Here is a 26,777-nt window from a genome sequence, read left to right as displayed (position 1 = left end):
TGTGATATGCATTCTTTACAGGAATGTCGGTTATATAAAAATTCAAAATAAATAAATAAATAAATAAAACCTGTATGACTTTTATTACTCATTTCTAACATCCCTTGTACGAACATCCAGGTGTACTTTGCACAGCATGGTGCACATGGTCCTCATGGTCTAAAAACAAATCAGAATCATCGCAGTGGCTATTATCACTGGGAGTGGACTTTAACACAGGATCATACTTCCCCCAGCTAGAACTACTCCTACCCAGAACTCATGCACTGAAGACTGACACAGACCCAGGCGATTTCCCACAGATGAAAATCAGATTCCATTATAAAATAAACTGGACAAAAATATGTTGTAAAGTTTAGAGTTCTTTTACACAAATTTAACACCAGCTCGATTTGGCAAAACATCTTTTCCATGGGCATCTCGGCTTTGCCTCTGTGCATGTATTGCCCCATTCATTGGAGGTGGTAGAGGTCATCGATTATTTTAAATACAGTGCTGATGGCAGTACAGCATGGTACACACATGTGGCCATTGCTGTGGAGCTTTTCTACTTCGAGAACCGCATAGGAGCAGGATTGCTATCTGTCAGTAAATTTACCGTCATGAGTGACAGGGCCTGTCTCTTCGATGCTAGGTGCTCAAGGCTCTGCGAGGCTGCAGTGCTTAAGGCTTGGGGATTCCATCTTCGTGCAAAAAGGGGTGAATCCTGGCACAGTAAGTGCAGCCGTGCAGAAAATGGCCAGGATAACGTGCCAGTAAAAAAAAAAAAAAAAAAGTTAGGCAGGCAGTACACACAGAAAGTGACAGCAGAGAAAGACCAGCCAGACCATCTTGCCTTCCCATCCACAGATCCTCTGTGCTTGGCCAATGCTTTCTTGAATTCTGGATCCTTGTCTCCACCACCATCAGAGAGGCTGCTCCATGTGTCCACTCTGTAAAGAAATATTTCCCTCAATTACTCCTAAGCCTGCCACCTTACACACTGATCCTATCCCCTCAGCCTCCTTTCTGTTGAAAGAGGGCTGCCTCCAGTGCATTTCTTCCTTGGATGTATTTAATGTTTCTCTCCTTTCCTCCAGGGTCTACGTATGATCCCCATTCGCTTTATGATGAAGAACCCTGACCATTTTAGTAGCCACCCGCTGGCTCGACTCTATCTTGTCTATATCCTTTTAAAGGTGCCGTCTCCAGAATTGTACCAATAACTCCAACCGAGGTCTCACCGGAGACTTACATAGAGGCACTATCACCTTCTTTTTCCTGGTGGCTATTCCTCTTCCTGTGCATCCCAAACATCCTTCTTGTTTCTGCCTTGTCTACCTGTTTGGCCACCTTAAGGTCACCAGATGCGATCACGCCCTGATCCCCCTCTTGCTTTGTGCCCAGAAGAACTTCACCCCTATACTGTACCTCTCCTGTAGATTTTGCAGCCCAAATGCATGACTCCATTTTTTTTTTAGCATTAGCTCTTCGCTGCTAGACTCGTCAAATTTTCAAAAGCTGGCAAACTTCCAAAGGAGTTCCTTATTTATTTAATTCTTTTCTATACAGACGTTCATGACACAAGTCATGAACGCTAGTAATAGCATTAATAGCCAATCAACATTCTTCGCTAGTATTAGCATTAATAGCCACCTCTTATAATGTTATTATATATATATATATATATATATAATTATTTGATCTTCATTTTCCTTCTTACTCCTAGTTATTGATTCCCTGTTACATGTAACTGCTTTTCTGCACCATTGTTCAAATTGTAAAGTTTATTGCACCCCTGTTTCTTGTGAACCAGCATGATGGGACTACTGTCTTGAATGTTGGTATATAAAAAAACTTAAATAAATAAATAAATAAATAAATAAGTCATATCACATCGGTTTACGTCGAACAAGGGTGGATTAACAATAGCTTAATCGTTTAAGAAGGGAGGTAAGTTACAGAGAAGAGGGTTACCAGAGTTTGGAAGATAGAGGAAAGTAGGGAGTGACGGAAGGAACAATAAGTGATAGTGATTACGTGCGTGTGTGTGTTGATTGTGGATGGTCTTGTGAATAAGTGAGAGACTTATAAAGGATTCTGAAGCTTATGGGGAGCCAATGGAGATTCCTGAGGATGGGCGTGATGTGGTCTCCTCGGCTGGAGTTGGTTAAGATTCTGGCGGCGGCATTCTGGAGCAGCTGTAGGGGTTTTGTGGTAAGCTTGCTGTTACTGTGGTTCCTTCAAGCCAACAAGGGGACTCGAGTCCAGACTGCTCAAAGTTACAGGGGCCTGCACTGAGTAACCCTTATGGATTTTAAATTTATTTTCATTCATCAGTGCAGCCCTATCACCCAAAGCACAAATGCCAAAATCAAAACAACAGTATCCAAGCCAAGCTTGGAGTGTAAAGCTCGGGTAAAAATGAAAATCCTGTTAAAAAAAAAAAAAAAATTTAGGAAAAGGGGAATGATTTAATCAGAGAATAGCTGTGGCAGCAGAAATGAACTACAAGAACAGAATGGCGTGGTCTGGATCGCAAAAGGAAACAGATTGCACTCTAGTAATGGCTTCTTAAGGAAATGGATGGGAGGGAGGAATATTGGACACACGCACTGCCACTGGTAAAGTCAAGGCAAGTGGTTGTGCCAGCCAAAACCGATGTATGGTAACACTTTTCTACAGTAAGAGGTGTAGCAACGACAGCTATTAACTTAGAAAGCAGCTCGAAATCTCACTTTCCCCAGAGAGTTTTCTAAGATTTGGTTTTATTTTTTTTTTATCCTGTGCAGGAGCGATTCACCCATGACAGACAATGGAAGAATTCAATATGGTGGAAGGAACAGGAGGGGATGGTGAGAGAGGAAGTAGGTGGCAAATCCAGATATCCAGCTGGCTGCTAGTCTTCCCCCCCCCCCCTCCCATCAATTCAATCAGGAGCACAGGGGGCCATAACGCTACTAAATCCTCTTTGCACCTTTCAATATGCACTGAAGGAATTCCCTACTTACTGTGCACAGGATTAAGCCTTTCCACAGTTTACAGATTGTAGCTGCCTGTATTATTTCCCTAAGAATAGCCTCACATTTTTTGGGTAGGCATGGCCGTGGACATCAGCCAATAGAAAAACTTACTTCATGAAATAACAGCAAATATCAAACACTCTCTGCCCCCAAAGCATTGCCCAGGCTGTAACCTGTTTCAGGCCATTGTGGCAATCCTCAAAATAGAAGCCTGCCCAGGTCCTGGCTCAACCACACCCCCTTTAGGTTCAACTCCCACTTGCTTTTCTTTTTTTTTAACTGAGCCTAACAGATGTTTTGTTTCTTTCATTTTTTTCCACTTTTTGAGCCTACGGTCCAAAGGGAAAGCAAGCTTAAGAGAACGCTCTGTCCGTGTCCTTCTCATAACCTTGCGTTTGGTTTCCAAGCCACACCGAATTTTCAGGACATGAATACTCCAACAGGGGTGGGTTTTTTTCCGGCTCTGCACCCATGCATCTCCCAGACTAGGCTCCTTTCTCCAGTTCTTGTTTAAAATAAAAAAAGCATGCAACTTGTAAGCCCACTTTTCAAGAGCTCCTGCCATGGCAGATCATTTGCCTCTCCCAGGATTTAAACAACTATTGTTTTTAGAACTAAGTCAACGATTTTGCTCTTATACATCCCTATTTAATTTTTTTGTTATTGTCCCCATCCCCCCCTTAAGCTCCTCTATATTCATGCCTCATCTTTGTTAGTTATTTTATTTAATATATTTCCTTTCTTTGTACAGTCAAGGCAGATTACAATAGTGAGAGGCCCATAAGATTTTCTGATAAAAGCCAATGCAGCAGGGACCCTAACTGCACTGCTAAGTAGGAGATGCTTTAAAAAAATATAAAGAATGAAGAAGATCTTCTTTGGGATGAAACATAAATGAAAACAATAAAGGGATGGGAGGAGAGCAGATCCTGTTTATTTCTTTTAACTGCCAGGTCCATTAATTGCTATTTATGTATCTAACAGCTCAGGAAGAAATGCTAACAAAGCCATCCATTCCTGCAGCTCTCCCACAGACTAAACAGGCGGTGATTGCAATGCAGACTTGCTCTACAAACCTCAAAAGGACAAGAAAATGACCCCAACCAAAAGAGAACCAGTAACTATTCTTGCCTGGTAGATTGATGCCTCCCCTCCAGGGCCCAATTACAGCAAAATTCCTTTCCAATAATCATTTCATGCTCTTTTCTTGGAAACAGGATTTCGGCTGATGGAGAAAACAGGATATTGCTTCTCCTCCGCCCTCGTGACTCACTGCATCCCCAATTTCTCCTGCAATGCATCAACTCTGCGATACAAAAATTGCTGGGAAAAAAATCCCAGAGAAGCCGCACAGATGGAGCAAAGAACCGAACGTCTGCCTCGAGCCTGCAAAGCCCAATGGGCTGCCTGACCACCTTCTAATTAACATGCATCCTTAACAAGCCCTTAAAATACAAGCACGATGAAGTCAAGGAAGAGCTGAGCTAGTCCATTTGTTGTTGGTGAGCATTTGCCACTGAAAGAACTGTTTTAGGGCTATATTTGTGTGTTTTTTTTGGGGGGGGGGAGGGGGGGTGTTGTCTTTTCCCCTTTTTTGCTCTCCATTTTTAATGCCCTTCTCCCTAGATAGTATGTTTGGGTGACTGTAAGCACACGTTGGCCTGAGACACACCCTTCAGTGCTGCTTATTGGGGCTGCCAGAGTAGCTGCAGCTCTCCTCCCTTTTCTCTTTCGGAGCCTCGGTGCAGCGCTGCTCTGGCACGCCCAGACCAGACTAGCCCCGATGGCTGGGGAAATCTTAAGCCGGATTCCCCCCTCCCCCCCATGCCGCTGCATACACAGAGTTATAGCTTGAGCCACAGGGTCTGCCCACAAGGGTTTGCATTTTGGTTGGGCTTTATCTTGATATTCTCAAAGAGTATTTTGGATATTTGCGAATATCAAAACAGCTGCTTGAGTTTTCGGCCCACTTTGCCTTTCTTTTCCAATGCTAACAGTTTTTCTGCAACAGCTGTACTCTGACCACATTAGCCAGGTCCATGGGAAATGAGCTACAAGGGACAGTAGGAGCAGACTTCTGATTTCTCAGATACTGGGAACACTGCCCAGACTCAGATAAGTTATTAGTTGGTAAAGGCCAAATGGTGTAACATGGAAAGTTTCTTTTTTTTTTTTTTTTTTTTAAACTGTGTAACCTACTGCTGTCTGTTATTTTAACCATGTATTGCCTGTTACACGCCTTGAACTCCCTGGCTGGAAAGGTGTGATATACACAAACGATGATAAGGATGACCACTATATGTTAGGATGATCAGCTTAACACATGCTACCATGAGGAACATTTTGAGATGTATGAAATAACAGAGATGCATCTTGATGCCCCATTAAAATGTGTTAGAGTGGGGAGATTCTTTGCAGTGCAAGATGAAAGAAAAATGAGAATTTTTAAAACCAAGTTTGGTCAGTTGGACACCATATACTACTACAACTCATTTCTACAGTGCTACTCGATGGCCGCAGCACTGTTAAAAAACAGATAAGAGACAGTCCCTGCTCAATAGAACTTGCAATCTATTCAAGACAAACATTCAGGGCAAAATAAAAAAACTTTGGTAATTTCATTTATTAAGAAAATGGATAAAATCAATGAGGCTGTTAAGTGGAAGAATCAGGGGTTAAAATTTAAAAGCAGCCTAAAAAATGTGGTATTTTAGACTGGATCTAAATAAGGTACAAGAGGAAGCATGATGCACCGACTCAGGAAGGCTATTCCGAGCAGCAAATGCAGCAAGGTAGAAAGCACTGAATCAGGAGTTAGGGGCAGAGGAGAAGGGCATAGGTAGGAGCGACTTGCTTGATGAGTGGCAATCAGAAGGAGGAGGACAGGGAGAGGTAAGAGCAAAGAGGTAGTGAGGAGCTGCAGATTGAAAGTACTTGTAGATGAGTAAGAGGAGCTAGAACTGTATGCATAAACAATAGAGAGCCAATGCAATGATTTGAGGGGTTATATGGGTATAATGACTTTGGCGAAATACAAGTCATGCAGCTGAATTTCGGATAGATTATAGTGGAGAGAGATGGTTCACTGGGAGACCTGCAAGGAGCAGGTTGCACTAGACTAAGCAGAAGGTGATAAGAGAACATATAAGCATCCTGGTAATGTGCTCAGAAGGGAAAATGTCTTGATCATGAGAGGTCTAGAACGGGTAGATGTGAATCGGTTATTTACTCTTTCAGATAATAGAAAGACTAGGGGGCACTCCATGAAGTTAGCATGGGGCACATTTAAAACTAATCGGAGAAAGTTCTTTTTCACTCAACGCACAATTAAACTCTGGAATTTGTTGCCAGAGGATGTGGTTAGTGCAGTTAGTATAGCTGTGTTTAAAAAAGGATTGGATAAGTTCTTGGAGGAGAAGTCCATTACCTGCTATTAAGTTCACTTAGAGAATAGCCACTGCCATTAGCAATGGTTACATGGAATAGACTTAGTTTTTGGGTACTTGCCAGGTTCTTATGGCCTGGATTGGCCACTGTTGGAAACAGGATGCTGGGCTTGATGGACCCTTGGTCTGACCCAGTATGGCATTTTCTTATGTTCTTATGTAAGAAAAAAGAAAATTGCTTTACACTACGTCTACTGCCAACAAGAATACACTAGCAGTTTCCAAAGGGAACCAAGATCTATGACCCTTGGTAGAGGATCGTTGCTGTGGAGTTTGGGATCAGGAGGAGAAAGCAGTAGTGCTGGGATCAATTAAAAGGGAAAAATAACCAGTTGATGTAAACAAATGTTCATATGCCACCTCTCCTAAAGACCCTGTACCAGCACTATGACAAAATGCAATGTGTTGAGAACTAGGAAGACAGAATGGGCTTTTGATTGCACAGAACTCCTCGCATACTTTGAAAATTGTCCAAGGAAAAAGTACCTGCAGAGATTTGCATCTCTGCTGATACTTTTTCTGATCAAAACAATGCTAGTGGAAAATGTGTGGCCACTCCCCCACAACTAATAGTGCTCATCACATGCAAATGCATGTTGATGAGCCTATTAGTTAGTTGCCCGGAATACTGAAAGTAAAATGTGCGGTCAAGCCGCACATTTTACTGTCAGAAATTAACACCTGTCCAAGGGCAGGTATTAAATTCTAAGCAACCCAGAAAAGTGTACAGAAAAACAGAAAATACTGCTTTTCAGTACACCCTCCCATCATAATATCCTAGCGATATTAAGTCAGAGGAACCAAAAATTAAAAATAAAAATAAAAAAATCTGCCCGCCAGTCAGCGGGTTAGAAAAACAGACTCTCAATTTTTCCAGCATCCATTTTCCTTACCCGTGGCTGTCAGCGGGTTTGACAGCAGATGCCGGTAAAATTGAGCGTCAGTTGTCGGACCCGCTGACAGCCGCCTCTGCTGCTAATAAGGAGGCGCTAGGGTCGTGCTACTGTCCCTAGCGCCTCCTTATTAGCGCGTGGCCTCATTTAAATAGAGAACTGCGTGCCCAGGAGAGGTGCCTGGGCGCGCGCATCGGGAGAGCGGGCGCTCAACATGGAGCGCCGGCTCTCCCGCCTGAAAGTATCTGTGAAAAGGCTCTCTTTCCAGATCTCCAACAGAGGGTGATCAAGAGAAACTGGGATGGGAGGGCGGAATCAAAAGGGAAAATTCAGAGAGACAAAAATGTCTCCTTCACTCCCATGAAAAATGCATTCTTGAATCCATATAAATGGATCATGTGATCCATTTATATGGATTCAAGAATGCTGGCGCTACTTTTTTCACTAAGAGGCGCATTTCTTCGTGATAACATTTATAGCTAGTTGGTGATTGCAATAGAATACAGTTTTCCTTTGGGATACTCTATGTGTAGTGTTTATCTGGGCTCATACAAGATAAACAGCAGCTGGTTAAGTATGGTTATACAGAAAGCTCTCTCTCTCCATGGCATGTGATACTTTATTGCTAAACCATATGCAAAAAAAAAAGTTAAAAAAAATCTGCTGTGGAAGACATTTCTGAGAAGAAGGAAAGAATAATTGGTCTTCTGGGGCTCCTCTCTTTCACAGGCTTCCTTTCCCTTAGGAGGATATCTACAAACTTCGGATTAGATAATTATGCTTGACGTGGGCCTGCTTTTTTCAGTGCATAGGAATCTTCCTTCTTCACTGAAAAAGCATCTGCTTAACCTTTTTTCGGCTCTATTGACTTCTCATCCTATAATTGGGTCCGGATAGGCGAAGTGTAACTTGTGTTGACATTCAGTACTCAATTACATATTTAAATCGCTTAGTCTATCTTTTCCCCCAGCTGCACACATTACAACTCTCATTCCTGATCATGAATTGTAGCCTCAGGATCATCATCAGCATTGTCCTTCAGTTTTTTTCCGATACTGTTTTGCTTTTTTATTTTACTTTTTTTTTTTTTTTTTTTTAGATCTCGAGAGCTTTCTCCTTTCCCGAGAAAATCCAGACCTAATCAAGGATTCATCCCCGGCCCTTATCTACCTCAAAACCAGGTCTGAATCAGAGGTACCACAAAACTATCACCCAGGATTCTAGGACTTTCCTCTTCGTTAACCCCACCACTCCCAGCTCTTCGCTCATCTTCACCACTGCCTGGTTATGCATCAGCAGCCAGGAAACTTCTACCCTTACGGCTGTGTACCTCAAGTGCTCCAAAAGGAACTTTTCATCCAAGCACCCAGGGAGTATCGCCTACTGCTCCCGCCAAGAAAACCATGCTGTGAGTGAGCCTGAGTACCAAGCTGCTTTGGAGCAGGCAAAGCTGTTTGATGTTATATACCAAATACATCCCTGGATGGCGACACTTTGAAAATAATCATCAAACTGCACCGCCAAACCCCACTGCTAAAAAAAAAAAATGAAATAGACTATTGCATTTTAAAATTTGAACATATGGAAATTAATGCATAATCCACAATGACATCAACACCACCTCAAAAGGAACAAAATGTCAGGTGCACAAACTCAAGTGCCACAGAAAAGCATAAGTCACACAGTATGTGGCATGCATACAGTTCTGTTAGGGAAAGGACAGTGAATATCAATGATGGGATAAATTAAAAACATGAAACACTAAAAACAAAAAAACCAACCCCACAGGACTGATGTGTGAAGAGGCCTCTGTATCTTAAAGAGGAAGAGCTGCCTGCCCTGTCATGCCATTGGGTCCCATGCTGTCAGAATGGTAAAGCAGCAGCAACGGCATTGCAGAAATGTTTACATTATCACAGGTTTTAAAGCAACTGGGCAGGCTATTTTCTCTCATAAGGCAACCTCGTCACCTTTTTCCAGCTTTTACTTACCAGCAAGTGCACTACAGCAACTGGCATCTCCAATGCCTTCTGGTCTTGTGCCTCACATTCATTAAAATTTCCTGTAGCTCTGCTCCGTGGCTCTTAGAAACTAAGGCGTCTGCCCTTCTTTCTTAACAACTCATCAGAAAAGTATCAAAATACCTTAGAAAATTAAAAGTAGGGTACTACTTTCACATGCATTTTGTTATGCTTTTCTGACATACAAAATGTTGGTAAGAATTTTAGTAAAGACATCTATGTCCATTTATCTACGTGTCTGCAGGCACAACTCTCCCAAAAAGGGATGGAAATACACCAAATCTGCCATGCAGGAAGAAAATGTGAAGATCTCAAGTAAGTTTGGAAACCAGAAACATTATATCTGTATTTTCAGAGAATCAAGACTCCAAAAAAAAAAAAAAAAAAAAAAAAAATTCTGTTGCTTTCTGTGAGAAATTCCTAGAAGCTGTCAGAACTATTAGAATGCAGATCACTGTTCCTATTCCAAAAGCCCTCTCCCTCCACCCTTCCAGCTCTCTGACACAGAGCAACACAGGCAGACCAAGACAGGGAAACAAAGAAAGGAGCTAGTGATGGATGGCACCAGAAGACATTTCTAAAGTCTCTCTCACACACACATACACTGAAACCCACCACCCCAACTTTTACACATCCCCACTCACACGCCATACATTCCTATATACCTCTACCCATGTCCCCCTATTCTATACACCCACACACAAACCTCGATGCATCTCCACACACCACCCAAACATCCGTACCCTCCACCCCTTCTATAAATCTAGGTTGGAAAGAATTCTTTGTTGCTTCTTTATTCTATTCTATGTTTTTTTTCTAGATTTTTGCGGTCTCCAATAAGGCAAGCATGCTATCAAGTGGCACTTTACACACTAAACACGAGTACTAGCAGCATCCTTCCCTCTCATACAAAGCTTCAGTTGTAGCAAACTGAAGCCTTTTCCTCCAGCACATCTCTTGTACGGTATTTGCTGCAGCTGTCAAAACTTGCCATAACAAATCCTGCCTATATTTGCCGTAACGCTGTACTAATTAATTACAATAGACGACCTCATGTAGAGTTGTAGACTTGTAAAGCAGATCAGTGTCTGCAGGTACTTAAGAAGTTGCTGGCAAGGAACATTTGCTTTATTGCACTCGGTGGATGCTCTTTTCTCAACAGGAAGGATGAGGCGGTATATTTGCTAAAGGAAATTAGCAGCAGCTTTTCTACTGGTACGAGTCTGATCCTTATTACTGAAAAAGTCCTTCCTCATTTTCTGGACAGACTTTGAGACATCCTAATTAAATTCACATGTGCTGGTGAACCCAATTCCTACATCCTTGCGAGGTTTACTGTGGTGCTGGGACAGTGAGCATTATGTCCCCCACAATAACTTGACAAAGTCTGCAGCGGTGAAGAGACTTCAGTTCCTTAAAGGCTGGAATCTGCTAGCTTTAGTTACCATCAGCAATTTGCCTCCTATTATTCTGCTTTGTATAATGGATGGGTAAAACCCTTATTTAAAGATCACATGCAAGTCTAGGGCTTATAAAGAAAATACAAGATTTGGACAAAATGTTTAAAACCACAGATGTAACCGAATAGCACTTCATCAACCAAGCTCCTCAAGTTTGCTTAAAAATAACAAGCTATATTATTTTATGCTGAAATAAAAGACTGGGACTTCTTCGTTCATAATTCTGCATCATCTGGATGAAATACCTACTCTCTTTCCTAAAATAAAATCCTTGGTGTGGTGCAGCATAGACAATAGTCCATATAACCCATCATTTTTCGGCTGCTTCCTAAAAGGCACCATGAGGTTGACCTGAGTCAGCTAGCTGGGACGTAAGGAAGCGTTCTTACTAAGCCTGTAGAATGTTTTCCAATCTTCCTCTAGAGTGAAAAGAATGAGCTGGGCAGCCGAGTTTGCTCTGGGTAACTACAAGCTTTCACTTGCTCTAACACATTCAATGCAAAGTTCTGAGTCTCATGACTGATGGATTTAGCTAGTTTATGTCCCATGGCATACACATAAAACACACAAAAAGAAATCCATAGTGAATTAATACATTAAAGACTGAATCATAAGGTGTGGGAGAATTAATAGTAATGTAATGAGAGCAAGGTGAATTCAGGAAGGGAGCTTTTTCCAGTGAAGAAGAGAAAACTGGTTAAAGGAAAAAATGTGGGAAACAGTCATATGAATGAAAGGGTAACTAGCAGAACCGTCTTTAAACTGGAATGGATCCTGGTGCAATAAATAAATGCAGGGTCAGGAAGAGAGGGAGAGAAAGGCAGGGAGAGTTCCTCTTCCTTCCACCTATCCCTGTCCCCCTTCCCTTCTAATTCTCCATCTCTCTTCCTCCTCCACTTATCTTGTGGTCTGAATTTTGCTGCACGCCCAGCTCAGATCCTCTCCATCACACAGACCTCCACTTCCTTCTCCCCTCCACCTCATGGGCCTCGGCCAATGTTCCCTCGAATTGTTTTCTCAGAGTTTACAGATGTGCAATACTGTTGTGCACTATTTTGCAAGTATGCAGAATTGGTCTCTCTTCCCTCCTCTCCGTTGGTCAACAAGAGGAGGGGGGAGTTTATATTATTAATGACAAGACAAATATATAAAGTAAATTATGTTTAAAAAAGCAGTACAAAATGTATCATAACAAAGTACACCTGGACATGGTTTGACAGGCAAATAATAAATAGTCTTAATGGTGTTTAAAAATGCACTAAGCATCACCACACTGTGCTTTTTTAAATAAAATAATACCAGTCATATATAAACATATCAGCCTTTTACATACTTTTGTCTCTCTTTGCTCTCTCCCCTCTCTCTTTCCTCCAAACATCATCTCTCTCCTCTCTTCAGTGGAACAGCAGCCTCTCCCCCCAACACTTCTGAAAATAAAACAATCTTTTCCTTTCCTCCCTCCAAAATCTTGCATACCCACACACATCCCAGCTCTAATCCTGTTCTTGTCCCTAACTCCAACCCCTCTCTTGAATTTCCCAGCTCCTCTCTCACCCGCTACAGCCAATCCTCCCTGTGTCCTCCCCCCCCCCCCCCCCCCACTCCCTATCTCCTCTCTCTCACATATCTCCCAGACAGACTCCAAAGGACTCGCAAATGGTTTTGGGAACTATTGGTTTACAAGTCTTGACAAGTGCATGGAGAAGCAGAAGGCAGGTGTGGGAGGGATTTAAATCGTGCGCACCTACTCAGGCATGCAACAGAGTTGAACATTGGTCTCAGCTACTTCCTTGGCAGCTCCCCTTCATCATGCCGGCCTTCACGCCCTGTTCTACCTCACACTCATCTTGTATGTGGGAAGGTGATGGAGTTGGTCCTGGGATAAGCTAATAGAAGAGAAGGTGGTGGCGGCAGCAAGCTACAAGCAAGGCACCAGAGAGTCACTGCACACCCAAAGTCCTGCTTCTCCCTAACAGGAAGCCCAAGCATTGAGGAGAAGTGGCGGAGGCCTGTGAACATGCCCCAACTCATAGGCTCAGCTGCTTCTGGAAACCAACCCCATTACCAGATGCTGCGACCTCTCCCACTGGTGTATCCCGTATGGCCAACCCTGCTCCAAGCTACAAGAGTTGTCTTTAGGCACGTGTGGTGCAACCATCACAGGGTCCCTAGTGCAGCCACACCTAAAGACAACCCTGATAACAAGAGAAAATATAATGTCATTAATGGACAGATTATGCATGAGTAGTATGGTAATTAGAACTAAGGTAGGCAGGAGTAGCGTCAAGAAGAGACAAAGCAAGATTTTTAAAATAGAGTATCAAAAGGAAGATGAAAGCTTTATTTAAAAAGACCAGTAAACCGAGAACAGCACCAGGACTCAGGCTGCAGAAATGTGTCACATATAGTCTTGTGTATTGTGGTAGAAGAGATTTAAAATTTGAGCTCTCTATCCAACAGAGCTGGCAGGGTTTAGGTAAACCATAGAAATGAGCTCTGGAAAAGGCTTCTGCTATTGAAATGGCCCCCACTGGACAAAGCAGCAGTGCTGATGGCAAGTCTTTCAGAAAACTTTCCTCCAGGCCGCCTACTCCATGACAGCATGGAGCAACCAAGGCATTAAATCTGGGATGAAGGTGTTAAAAAAAAAAAAAAAGGAAAAATTGGAGGATACAAATAAATAAAAAGGGCCAGCATGACTTAGAGGCTCCCTATTGGAACATTAGCAATGATTGCTTATGATCCCACGTCTTTATGCTCCAAATGTAAGGGTGCTTTTAAAAGGTTTTCCCAGGAAGCCAGATTAGTTTGGTGGCAGTGAAGAAATAAAAGATAATTATAGCAATGAGATTGCACTGATCAGACTTGTGAAAACTATCCAAGGCTGCTAAAATGCTAGAATGTAAGCTAAAGGTAAAAAAGTATATTAAGGGTCAACACTGAGTTTCATTTCTGCCTTCTGGGCTCAATTTACATGGAGTCACTTGATCACACTCAATTCATTTAATCATTTCATTACCACCGACATAATTAGGGCTTCTATTTTAGGCGTTTATAAATTGACAATTTAGGTGTTTATTGCATGTACAAAAAAATCCATGTTCATCTGGGTTTTCATGGCATTGGTACTATTGCTGGGTAGCTTTTCCAGTTGAATCGAACACATATATCACCATTACACAAAAGTGTACTGCCATAACAAACCAATACTCACACTCCCCCAGTAACCAGCACCTGCACTCATATTCCCTCAGCTCCAGCACTCTTCCTTCCAACAGCCTCAGCCCTCTTCTGCCACACTCTCTCCCCGCCATCAGCTTGTTCCCACCACTCTCACCCCTGCTCATTTCGTCCTCTTACCACCAGCTCCAATGCTCGCCATTGGGAACAGTTGTGCAGCGGAGCTGGTGGGAGGAGGAGAATGGAGCACATCAGCTGCTAAAACCTTCTGCAGTTCAAGAGCCATTGGTGCTGAAAAGGCACAAAAACAGAGTGGAAGATACAAGATTGGCAAGGGGGGGGTGAAAGTGGACTAGGAGCAGAGGTGTTTTTCTGGTGTTTATCCAATAAGCACCTCTTATTTTTTTTTTATACCAGAGGTGTTTTATTAATGTTGATTGATTAAAACCTAAAAAGAGAAGTCTGACATACAGTAAAATATAGTTAAGAAAAAGAGTTCACGTTCACATAATTGGGCAGAAATGGCCCCTGTGCGTGGAATTTTACAATAAAGCCTAAGTTTGAAATAGGCTTTAAAAAATTGAAGCCAAGCCTACAACCACTTTAATTAGCAGCACTCACTCATAAAATTCAACTCACCCTGACTGGAGATGTTGAGGCAGAAGTAAATGCCATAGATCTGATACACGTACATGGTTCCCGCTGGCATAAACATTGCCACGTTTCTCCCTGTCCGCTTCCCATTTGCTGAATGTGAAGCTTCATCTTCCCCGCCCAGATAAGCCTCAGTTTCCACAATTCGGCCTCTCAGTTCTCTCCCATCGGGAAGTTTACGCACAAGAATCTTTGGGGAAAAATAAAGTCAAATTCGGCATTAGTCAGGATGCAGCTTTTAGCTGGAAATTTAGAATTTGTTAATAATTGCTGCAGAGAGGCGAAAAAAGCAAGTGGCCAAAAGGAAAGTCTTTATCTTTGACACGATCCATTACAGCGGGCTTCGTGTAGCCAAGTGAACTTACACTGCACTAAAAATTGGAAAGGCACTTGAACTCTGTTACCTCAAAAAGTCAGCTAGACTGAAATGTTATAATTTGGTTTTTTCCTTTGAGAATGCATAGTAAAGAGGTTCTCCTCTCCTGAAGCGCCACAAACAGTTTTGATTCCAAGGTAACCAAGCCATGTTACCTCGTATGCATGCAAATACATCTGATGAATATTCATTGTGGACAGGCAGAAAACTAGACCCGTCTCTGGCCCTTGTTGAGAACACCTGGTATAGTGCAACATTTCAGTATTATGTATGCTCCTCTGAAAGGATATAGAGAAATGGTATAGAGTCTACAGTAAAAGTCTTATCAGATAAGACTTTAGGAGATATATATATATATACATACATACACACACACACACACATACATACACACACACACTCTCTAAAATTAGAAACTAGATCACCTCTATTCTATATAAATATTCACAAACTCCTTTGGGAAACACTCTCAACCTTTTACCAAAATACAAAAAGATCTTTATTACAATTAAACTTCTCTGTAAACAGTGTCCATAAAGCAATCTTTTTTTTTTTTTTTTAATATGTCTTTATTAATTTTCCAACTTATAGCAGTAACATAACAAAAGCACGGACATAGTCATGTCAAAAGACTCAAAAATTCCATAACCTAAACCCACTCCCACCCTCAAAACCCAGTATAACATAGTCCGAGGCATATCATTAAGGACATCCACCTTACATTGATACACCTGAGGAACCTGCGTGCTTAAATCGTCCTTTTATCGAAGCTGGCAGCTGAATAAAAGTCCATATTCTCAGAAATTTCTCCCTTCATCCCCTCACAGTCTTGATTCATGACCGAAACTCCAAATTTAAAAAGGTCTAACATTTCCACATGCCAAAAAATCAAACAAAGGGGTATCTGTCTGTATCCATTTAAATAAAATACATTTCCGAGCAACACATGTTCCTTTAAACAAAAATTTACAATCATATTTGCTGCATATATCATCAGAATGTATCCCCAAAATACCTAAAGAAGCCACCACAGGAATCGCGACCCCTATTAATTCAGACATAAATCTGAACATCTTCGCCCAAAAACTATAAACAGGAAGGCATTCCCAAAGCCCATGACTCAAAGTTGCATGATCGGTGGAACATTTTATGTACTGCGGGGATGATATAACTTTCATCTGAAAGGCTCTGTGAGACGAAATGATTAGCCAATGGAGGACACACAAATATTGCTCTTGTAGCACTATCGAGGGAATATTTGAATAAAAATCAGCAATACCGGTCAAACAATCATCCCCTTCTAATTCCAAGCCCAGATCTAAATTCCTTATCCCCACCAATATCACAAATTGTTTGTAAGAGGGGATAGAATGAAGAAATATATATAAGCCTGCCAAAGATTGCTTCCTTCCTTGAAACAGGGATATTGATCTCTGAAAAGAGCCCAAAAAATAAGATCTCCCCCAGAGATCCAATTTTTTATTAATAAAAAACTTGATAGTTGTAAATATTGAAAAAAATTACGAGATTCAAAACTAAACTGTTTTTAACAGTGAAGGAAAGAATAAATTCTGTGATGTTGATAATTCACAAAATTTTGCAGCCGGCATTGCTGAGCCGTGCAAAAAAAAAAATTTACTGTCTGTCCCAGGAAGGAACCATGGGTTACCACATAAGGGCAACCAAGGAGTAAGTTTCCAAGACAGTGACAACCTTTATCTCAAAGATTTCTAACCAAACGGCATATATTTATTTATTTATTTAGCATTTTTTTTTTATATACCAAGGTATAGCAGAGTTGCCTTCACTCCGGTTTACATACACAAACAACATGTTACATTGAACGATGATTGAAATTTAAAACATTAACAATAATGAGAGATGACATAGCAAGAAGAATGAATAGAACAAGATAACACAGGGTAGAAACCCTGAATAATTGAACAGAGATATCTGGGAACATCATGAACAGGGGCATCTGAATCATGAAACAGGGGAGATTGACCAAATGTACCTGATGTAATCTGCCCAGTCTATAAATTATATAATTGCTGCATTAACGATCACTATTGAAAAATGTATAATTTTTCATCAATAAAGTTTATTTTGTTAAAAAAAAAATCCTCCTCCTAGGCAACTCCCATTGCCTGGGATTTGCTAAACCAGAGGATAAATGTAACAGTATGCCTAACTGTTGTGACTATCCACAACTTGTATGGCTTAAAACACACACTGAACACAAACATAAATACAAGGAAAAGGTAAGTCTGGAGGGAGACGAGGAATCCAAGAGTAAGATGAAGCTTTAAACTCCATAAGATGGTCAACGACAATCTAGTAAATAATCAACCTTTACTCTCAGAATCATTAAATATAGAATATGCCCTGCACAGCCATCTGGAGAAAATTTAGAAGAAAGCAGAAAATATGGTTAAAAGTTGTAGGAAGCTTTACACTCCCCCAGGCACTGCAAAAGAGAAAAGAAGGCTCAAAGACTGGTGTACCAAGCAAGACCTGGCTGCAGTAAGGACATGCCAGCTCGGGCTGCCAAGCCCATATCATAAGGGTCAGGCTGCACCAGTCCTGGTTTTCTCCCTGCTGCTTTGAAAAAGGCAGTTTACAGATGCAATTGGCCACAACTTGGACTGGTTCCTAACTGACCCCTGACTTTTCTGACTCCCATCAAATAAATTATTCTAGGATTTGTAGGTTCTGTTTTCTCCTATTAAGGAAAGCAAGCCTAAGATGCTTTACTCAGAGTTTAAAACAGGACTGACCCCGAATCATGTGGCTGAGCTGTGCTCACTTGGCAAATGCTCCATGGAGATCTCTGCTGCCAAGCGCTGTTCTTTAGAATGGACTCTCACATGCCCTAGACTGGAAAAATAAAAAAAAAGGATATTTCTGTTCTGTCCTGACAAAACCCTATCTAGCCCATACACTTTAGCAGATTAACATCTTTCCTTATTTTTTTTTTCACAAAAATCTTCCAAAAACAAAACAAAAAACGTCTTTTATCACGGAATCTCCAGAATACATTAAATGTTGTGCAATGTGGTATTCTTTTCACTTGTATTTATTTGGAACCCAGAGGCACAGGGAAATAAAGTGACCTGGCTAAGGACACACACAGAGTCAGTGGATGAGGGGAATCTTGAATTCATGTCCTGGGACATTGTCCAACTAGATCACACTGAGGATTTCTGCTCGAGTCAGGAGGAGATATGATCAGCACGATTTAGTTGAGGGAGTGGGGAAACAGGGCAGAGTACTACCACCTTGACTAGAAACAGAGGTGAATGATTGGCCATGACTCTTTTGCTCAGTTACCGTAATCATGCAAGGTGTATCCAAGCAACCCAGTGCCAGATGCACCTATGACAAGCAGAGAGAAGTGGAAGTGACTGGCAATGAGGCTCTGTAGCATGTTTCAAAAAAATGGGTTAACTTCATTACCGTCAGACATGCCCACACAGTGAAATCCCAGAAATTGTGGAACTTTCTGCTCTAAAAGAACCAGACCTAAGGTTCTTGAACTTAGTTGGACTTCTAATTGCAGTTTTGCTTAGTTAAGTTTTATAATAAACATATGCCACAGAGATGGAGCCTTCCCTGCTATCCTCAGCTCAGTGTCCTGCGTCTGTCAAAAAAGGAAATAGAATGCTAGGAATTAATGGAGAATAAAACAGAGAATATCATAACGCCTCTGTGTCGCTCTATGGTGCGACCACACCTCCAGTTCTCAAAAAAGGTAAAGCGGAACTAGAAAAGGTAGCGATAAAGTGGATTGAACGGCCCTCCTATGTTGAGAGACTACACACAGAAACACAGAACATGATGGCAGATCGAGACCATAACACCAATCAAGTGTGCCCATCCACACCTCCTGCTCAGCTTTATAGTCCCTTCCTCTCCCTCAGAGATCCTCTGGGCCTGTCCCATGCTCTCTTGAATTCTGATACTGTTCTTGTCTGCATGATCACTGAGAGGTTGTTCCATGCATCTACCACCCTCTCTGTAAAGAAATGTTTCTTTAGATTACTCCTGGATCTGCCCCTTTCACCCTCTTCCCACGAGCTTCCTTTCCCTTGAAAATAAAAATGTCCACCTCCTGTACATTTATTCCTTAGAGGTATTTAAAACGTCTCAATCATATCTCCCCTCTCGCACCTTACTTTCAGGTTTTATGATGAAGATCATTGACTATTTTAGTAGCTGCCTTCTGGATGACTGGTTATGCACGTTTGAAGGTAGGGTCCCCAGAATTGGAAATAGTATTCCAAATAAATGACAGGAGTCGGATGGCACCAATTTATTGAGCTTTCGAGACAGTGTCCATCAGATGACTCCTGTCATTTTTTGCTACCCCAGACTAACATAGCTACCCCTCTGAAGAGTATTCCAAATTCTTTTTTTCTTGAATTCTGAACACCAAGGTCCCCTTTAACAATAACCGCACCACCTTATGTGGTATAAGATGTCAAGAATAGGCCAGTGAGGATGGAAATGTGAAGCCAGGCACATGGGAGAAGTAGAGAAAGGAAGCAAAATGGAACGGAAATCTATGCAGGATATTTTTTTTTTATTTTGATCTGGCCTCATTTACTTTCCAGCTATCTTGTTTTCTTTGCGTACATTTCTGGGATATTGCAGCATTAAGCTTTCTGCCACAAGATGCTCACTGTTCTGTTAATTATGCTGCTTTGTACATTCTCAAAGTGGTTTGGGATTCATTTTAAATAATGACTTTAATTCCTGACAGATGTTTTCACAGAGTTGCCAAAACTCTTGGTGATTGTTGGCAAGCCACATGAATAGATTTACCAGAGGCTTGCACATGGCAATTGATCCACTTTACGATAAAGCTTTTGGACAGTGCTTTTAATCTCATGTCCAGTAAAATCACTTAAGCCAGCATAAGCGAAAATCTACTAACTTGTTCTTCAGAGCTCTTGGCACTGGTTGAAGATTTCTATGTAAAAGCACGCACTTAAGGAAAACCAGATTTCAAGACTTAACAGTTTCAGATTATAAGAACGATACATTAAGCTCAAACATTTTTTCGTAAGTTATTTGCACGAAAACTTTTGCCGAGCAGAGATGCACATTTTTAGCAAACACACTTTTTGAAAACATATTACAAAAATGCACTTTGTAGTAGCAAACTTTCACATATAGTTCACTATACACAAAGGTTTACTCAAATGGCATGTTAATGAACTGCTGTGATCAAAATCATAGCATTTTACAAAAACAGGAGCACTAAAAAAGGCTTCACGGACCCATTTTTGCAAAAAATAAAAACAACACTACAGCTCAAGAAGTAAAGTTCTTTTCTTGGCCAGGCCTGGGAACTGGTGGTTCATGCGAACTACCATGGGGATATAAAGGAGTCTCATGGCTTGTGCGAGGCCCCGACCACCCACACTCTGGTGCCCCTCACAGGCCAAAAGTCAAAGTAAGAGCCCCATGTCCTGTTCCACCCTGCTCCCTTGCCCTTCAAAATACATAGAAAACCCTAATTAAGGGTTGCCGCACCCTCCCCCCACTCCAAGCACCCAAAAGCTTTCCTTGACAGCTGCAGGAGTCTTCCAGGGACAAAGTTCTCCACTCACTCCTGCCTCATCTGAAACCAGTTCTAAAATGACACTGGCTGATCACAGGAGCTCCTTTGACACTTAATTCACTGCCCCTCACATGTAGGGCAAAGAGCAGATGCAGGCCAGCTTGTGCCATTTTGAATTACAGTACTGGTAAGGCAGGAGCAACTGGGCATTGCTCCTGCCCAGAAGACCCAGAAGCTGCCCTCGGGCAAAGGTAGGGATCAGATCTGAGTGGGCCAAGGAGGCAGCCTTGGAGAAAGTTTTTGCCTCTATTAGGGTGGGGGCAGGTTTGGAGATGTCGGGGTAGGTCTGGAGCTGGAGCTACTATCTTAGCCTCTGTTGGGTCAAGGTGGGGCGAGGAGAGATAAAGGTTTACTTAGGGCTATTCTCTCTTTAAAGACTGCAACCTCAGGCTGCAATCACACATTATCTAAGCCAGGATAGCACATACTTTTCCAGCCATGGCAACCTGTATTCCCAGCACCAATGCCAGATTTAGTAAGCTGCAGAACTCAAATTACCACAGTTTGGTAAATCCCACAGAAATGCATCATTTCAATGCAGCTTCATAAATAATCCCTTAATGCCACTGAGTTCCTGGTCAAAATCACAGAGCACCTGGCTCTGTGGTTTTAAGCCTCCTTCAGTCCTAACTTTGGTTCTTGAGATGATCCAGATGTGCATGCATCAAGTTATGGCACCTCTTAGTGCTACAATATGTATGTGACTTCCATGCTATTATCCTGACATAGTACAGGTACAGGAGCTCTAGAAGAAGAGATCTATTTGACTTCAAAAGCAAAAGTATTCTGATATATTTTTTGATCATTTAAATGGTATTACAACCTACAAAAATGGCAGGTACAGCATAGGCAAATGATTAATTACAAATCAAACACAAATGACCACAGAGTTACTGGGTGGCAGAGTAATGCAAAACCTTTCTATCGGATTACTAGTTTTAACAAAGATCAGGTCACCAGCAATCAGAAACCTGCATTTATTTCCTGCTGTTATAGGTCCAAAGCATGAAGCAACCTGACCACTTAGCAACAGCTGAACTGAGTGTGTGGGATGGAAGGAGGGAAAGACATGTTGGCAGAAAAGCTACAGAGAAGGCCTGTTTATGACTTTTGCAGGGTGTGAATTCCCACTGCTATATCGGCTGCTGACGAGTGAAAATCTTCAAGGACAGCTTTGAGTTTTGCCTGCGCTTTAAATATTTGAACAATCTCCACCTGTTGTTTGATTTCTTTATCCAACTCACTGTCATCACAGAAATCAGAGCTATGTTTAGAAACAATATTTTAACACAGCAACCCACAGACTAGTGCAGTGCTCAGCACAGCTGCAGGGCACTGTTGTGGAATACTGTACATCCTTTGGAAGTCAAAATAGCCTCAAGTAAAAAAAAAACATACTAGTATGGAGGACTGGCCTGGCAGAATCAATTCCTCCCTTACCTCTGCCCAAGCTTACCAGGTAGCATGCATTTCATGGGTTGCATTTTCAATAGGGTGCCTAACTGCAAAAGTACTCGTGCACTTTTAAAACTGCAGAAAGCAAGCCCATTCTCAAATGCAGCGTACCTGCGTACATTGTTTGAACATCGAATTGCTATATGGATAAAAGTGTGCATGCTGCCTTAAAGGATTCAATTCAGCAGCCAAAGTTTGGTGCATTAGTGGCGTGCCTAGAATGCCTGTGCTTTCAAGCAGCCAGAAATCCATTCACCAGCATATGGCTGGCTTAGTCACGTTAACTCTAATTTTACCCACCTTAAAAAGGTATATAAGCTTGTGAAAAGTTAGCCCCCATACGTGTGATGCATCTCAGTGCAGGCCATAAGCCTGCCTCTGCCCACCTGCTCCAGAGGGGATAGGAAGCAGAAGACAACCCCAAAATCACAAAGGTCATGCCTTTTTTTATTAGCATATTTTTACTTCCAAATGGAGTAAAATCACTGTACCATTCTATACCAATAACTGAACCCCTTCAACCAGGTTTGACTTTTAAGATAAGCAAAATATGCCTGAATCTTAAAACAGATACATCTAAATATTTCCCACAAATATTTGTTGCTGTTATCCTGAAAATCAGGTCTGGGATGGGGGTCTGAGGACCAAGCTATTTATTGGCTCAGCCACACCTGAACAGGTAGGTAGGGCCAAATCTATAGCTTTGCTGGCAATAAAAATTCATTCTAATTAAGTACAAGGTCTGAAATGGCAGCTCCTGGCATACAATGGGATTTGTTACAATGCTCCCTTCCCATCAGACTTTTGCCTATGTTCAAAAGCTGCTTTAGAACATGGGTGGTGAAGCCCTACAGTTTGCAAAGCACAGATGGAAAATATCCAAATCTTGGAAATAGATCCTAACCTAGATTACCTGGCCAAGAAATGATTTTGCCAAACCGATGCATGGTTGGTTGAAAAAGTCTGGACCTAGCCGGAAAGGTTTCATTTTCTCATCACCAAAATATTTGCTGACTGCGAAGCAGGCATCCCCTTTCCCGTCTTGATGCTCCACTGTGGGGGTCTTGGAAATTCTACTGTTCTGCCCTTTATCATCTGAATCTGGAACCAGTTTTCTCTTCCTTGGCATGACTTTCAAAAGCCTATCAAGAATGGGGGGAAAAAAGTCATTACATTCCATACCCAGTGCTTAAACTGGGGAAGAACTTAGAGACCTATTTACTATTCATTAAAAGTATGCTAGCATGTTTACATTACTATCAATAAAAAAAAATTTCCTGACATAAGTCAAAGAACATTTAAAGAAGTTGTACAGCACACAATATTCATATGTGGTTAGCGCAAATTGTAATAATGAATGTAATTTATGTTAAGCTTTGGGACTCTCAAAACTTTCCTGCTTCCTGGAGGTATAATTAAGTATTTTGGGTTGCCACAGAAGGTTCACGTGCCTACTGAGATGGCCTACGCCCTGCCTTGAGACCAAGAAGGATCTCTTCTGGCCAACATCCCACCCCCTAAAGTGAGGAGAGATGGGCCTCCCCATCCCGATCAATTCCCCCACCCTACTCCCCCATTGTGCAAGGTACCTCCTCAGCCAGATCCACACCCCCTCCCATCTCATAGATGGGCTCCTGCAGCCCAATTCTTCCAACACCCCCATTTTTCCCAACCGATGATCCTCAAATTAAGATGGGGGCAGGAGAGAGCGAAAGGCTCCCTTGAGCCCCATGCATCAGAAAGACAATCAATGCTTATCCAATAAACCCAGTTCAGTTTTTACAGTTGAGATCACTGGAGGGAGCTATGCTTTTTTCTTTTTACGTGCGGGGACAGAGACTGAGTGAATCAGGAGGGGGGGGGGGTGTTAGCTGCATCGTAATTGTTTGCACAGGGCAGCAAAAAAGCTCACACCAGACCTGCTCCCCTCTCTGTCTCTCATACTCCCCTCATGCCCCCCACACTCCCCTCTACCACCAACTCCCTCTTTGCTCACCAGCTCTCCCCTTTAATCCTTACCCCTCCTTATTTGTCCCTCACTCCCACTCCCCATTCTCTGCCCACCACATTATTTCTCTGCTCCTCACCCTCATCTCTTCCTGTCTCTACCTTTCTTTGCTTATTCTACTCTTGACAGTGCACCAGTATCCCCAGTCTACCTTTCGTCTTTGCCCTCTTTTTATGGTGCTTAATATTCTCTCTTTCTTCCCCCCCCCCAACCCCATTTCTATCCTCCACCTATCCTACAGTGTTAATTTATCTCCTCTTTCTCCTAGGAAAACGAATCCTCAATCGGGGGGCGAAAAATTCCCTTAATCTCGCCTCTTTCCTCTGTGTCCCGTTCGCAGGCAGCAGCTGGGTTAGGGAGCGTCAGCAGCTTTGGGTTTAGAACCGAATGAAAGGAGAACACAGCAAGATCAGCGATGAAAGCTCTGATTCTCAAAAGCAGAGCCGCAGTAGGCTAAAAGAGCTCTTCCTGCACTGCTCTGAAGGAACCGTCGCTGCTGTTTCTGTGACCTCTGATTGGTTGCTGCCGATGAGTCATCATCCCGCGACTGCTGGCTAAGAGGCCACGTGCCTTCACTGGAAAAATTCCCTGGCCTGAGCACCTAGGGCGATAGGTTCGATCCCTGCTGCCCCACCACAGAATTAAAGTCTAGTTCTGCAGTACATTCAGAGTGACATAGTTCGTACACTACAGACTGCTGCTTGTTACTAAGGAAAGAGAGCATTCAGTTACCTAGTCCAACCCACACAGAAGGAAACAAGTAGCCCAATTGGATGTGAAATAACACCGTCTGTCAACCCTGAGGAGCAGTGAGATTTCACAATTCTCGCGACAGCATGAGCTGCCTTCACTGAAATGCTGCTACTGCTGGGTTCTATGGGGAGGAGGCAGAATCCCAAGTGTATTTAACTGAGCCAAGACAGTCCCAGCACCGAGTGGGAGGGGGAAGAAGCTGGTAGGGATAGGGTGACAATGTAGGGTAAGGGCATAGAAAGGGAGACGATGAGAAGGTGGGGAAGAGCCTCTAGAGGAGGAAAGGGGGAAAAAGTTGAGGTAATAAGGAAAGAGAGTAGAAAGGGGGAATAAATCTCTAGAAGGATGGAGAAGGGGTATCTCGGGAGGGAGAAGCCTATGGAGGGAGCAAAGGGGGTGGGAAGTGGGGGAAAGAGTGAGGTAGTGAGGGAAGAAGAGAGGTGGTAAGGAATGAGAAGGCAAAGGAAAAAGCCAAGGTAGTGAGGAAAAGTGGGGGGAAGAGCCGAGATAGTGAGGGGGGAGAAGAGCTGAGGTAGTGAGGAAAGACCAAAATGAGGACAGGGCCACTTAGCATATCCTAACCCACCAGAGACTGAAGGGAAGAGGAGGTTTCAGGGCTGCCGGAGAATCCCAACTCGCGGGCAGAAGAAGAGGACCCAGGGCTGATGGAAGATTCCAACCAAAGAAGAGCTGGAGAATGTGTTACAGAGGCAGCAGATGTGTTTGAGCTTTTGTATATGATAGAGGGAGCATGTACGTGTGTATATTGAAAAGGAACAGAGAAAGTTTGCGCACCCCACTCAGTAAGCCACAACAACCTCAGGGTGACTGGAAATCAAAAGTTACCAGGTATGGAAAACTTGAATTTTTTTATCCTTATTATATTTTTTGGTTGTTATTTGATGTGTTTGTTTTTTTAATATTTTATTGGTGTTTGGGAAATTTAAAAAAAAGTTTTATATGAGTTTTTAATTATTGTCTCTTCTATTCATCAGCTGTTTTTGAAATATTCTTTTTATTAGTATGTTTTTATTATTATGTATTATATCTATTATATGTCTTCATTTTATTGTTTAATGTTTGAGGAATAATGTTTTGTTTCCCTATTGTTGCACTGCATAGATCATCTGGCTTGTGGAGATTTCCAGTTAAATTTTTGCCTGTATGCTTCTATTTATACTTTATGGTTGCTCTGTTCTGCATTTGGTGAGGGTCTGTTGTGTTCTGCATGTGTGTGTGAAGTGAGTCATTTTCTTAATAAGAGATGGGACAGATCCTTTACTGGGCGCCCAGGAGCATATAGAAAGAAAAGTAGAGATGGGCCCTTTATGCACAGCTCCTCTCAGTCTCTATACAACGCCTTCTCCCCAATGGATAGCTTCAATCCGAGTCCAAGAGTCCCAATATGTGGGGGCAAACAATAGTTCTTATACCCTGCTTCTTTGCAATTTAGCCCTGTTTCCATCCTTGGTTCACAGCATCAATAATTATGTCTCAGCATCCAATAAACACACAAGAGAGGAATTGTGGTTTCCATCTTCTTTACTGATAGTTTGAACTAATGATTGAATAATATTTACACTTCTCTCATTTGATTGAATAGCAGCAATAAATAATAAGATAGCAGATAGAATAAACTTGTGACTCCACATCTTCTAGTAAAGTCTCTACTTTTAGGAGAAGTGTTATATTTACACAGAATGATTTCTTGCATCCAGTTCCTTACTTTCCTCAGTTGTACAGATTAAAGTTTAAAGATTAAATTTTCCTCAATTGTACAGATTAAAGATATGAGAGGATTTTATTTTATGATTTGTTAAGATGAGTTTTGACCTGTTTTTTTTACTGTTAATTGTCACCACTGTTCCTTGTACTGCCCCTGAGCGAATGTTGAAGTTACATT

The 26,777-nt window shown here is 42.0% G+C and overlaps 2 protein-coding genes across 3 annotated transcripts in view; one reads left to right on the top strand and one right to left on the bottom strand.

The window, feature by feature from the left end:
- Positions 1-24,977, bottom strand: part of MPG (N-methylpurine DNA glycosylase) — a 37,102-nt gene extending 12,125 nt beyond the window's left edge. The window contains exons 1-3 of the mRNA XM_029576032.1: positions 24,854-24,977; positions 23,027-23,255; positions 14,642-14,846 (exon numbers count right to left, since the gene is read on the bottom strand). Of these exons, the coding sequence (XP_029431892.1) occupies positions 14,642-14,846; positions 23,027-23,242 (421 nt within the window). The 5' untranslated portion in view covers positions 23,243-23,255; positions 24,854-24,977. The remainder of the gene's footprint in view (positions 1-14,641; positions 14,847-23,026; positions 23,256-24,853) is intronic.
- A 347-nt stretch (positions 24,978-25,324) lies between these two features.
- RHBDF1 (rhomboid 5 homolog 1) overlaps positions 25,325-26,777 on the top strand; it is a 266,445-nt gene continuing 264,992 nt past the window's right edge. Inside the window, exon 1 of one of the 2 annotated variants that reach the window (XM_029576829.1) lies at positions 25,325-25,723. In XM_029576829.1, coding sequence (XP_029432689.1) covers positions 25,626-25,723 — 98 coding nt within the window. In that variant the 5' untranslated portion in view covers positions 25,325-25,625. The remainder of the gene's footprint in view (positions 25,724-26,777) is intronic. The other variant, XM_029576831.1, reaches the window with a different exon arrangement.

This window comes from Rhinatrema bivittatum, chromosome 14, assembly GCF_901001135.1.
Source record: "Rhinatrema bivittatum chromosome 14, aRhiBiv1.1, whole genome shotgun sequence".
Classification (NCBI taxonomy): domain Eukaryota; kingdom Metazoa; phylum Chordata; class Amphibia; order Gymnophiona; family Rhinatrematidae; genus Rhinatrema; species Rhinatrema bivittatum.
The sequence above is the reverse complement of the archived record's forward strand: the minus strand, read 5'-3'. Positions and strand labels throughout refer to the sequence as shown.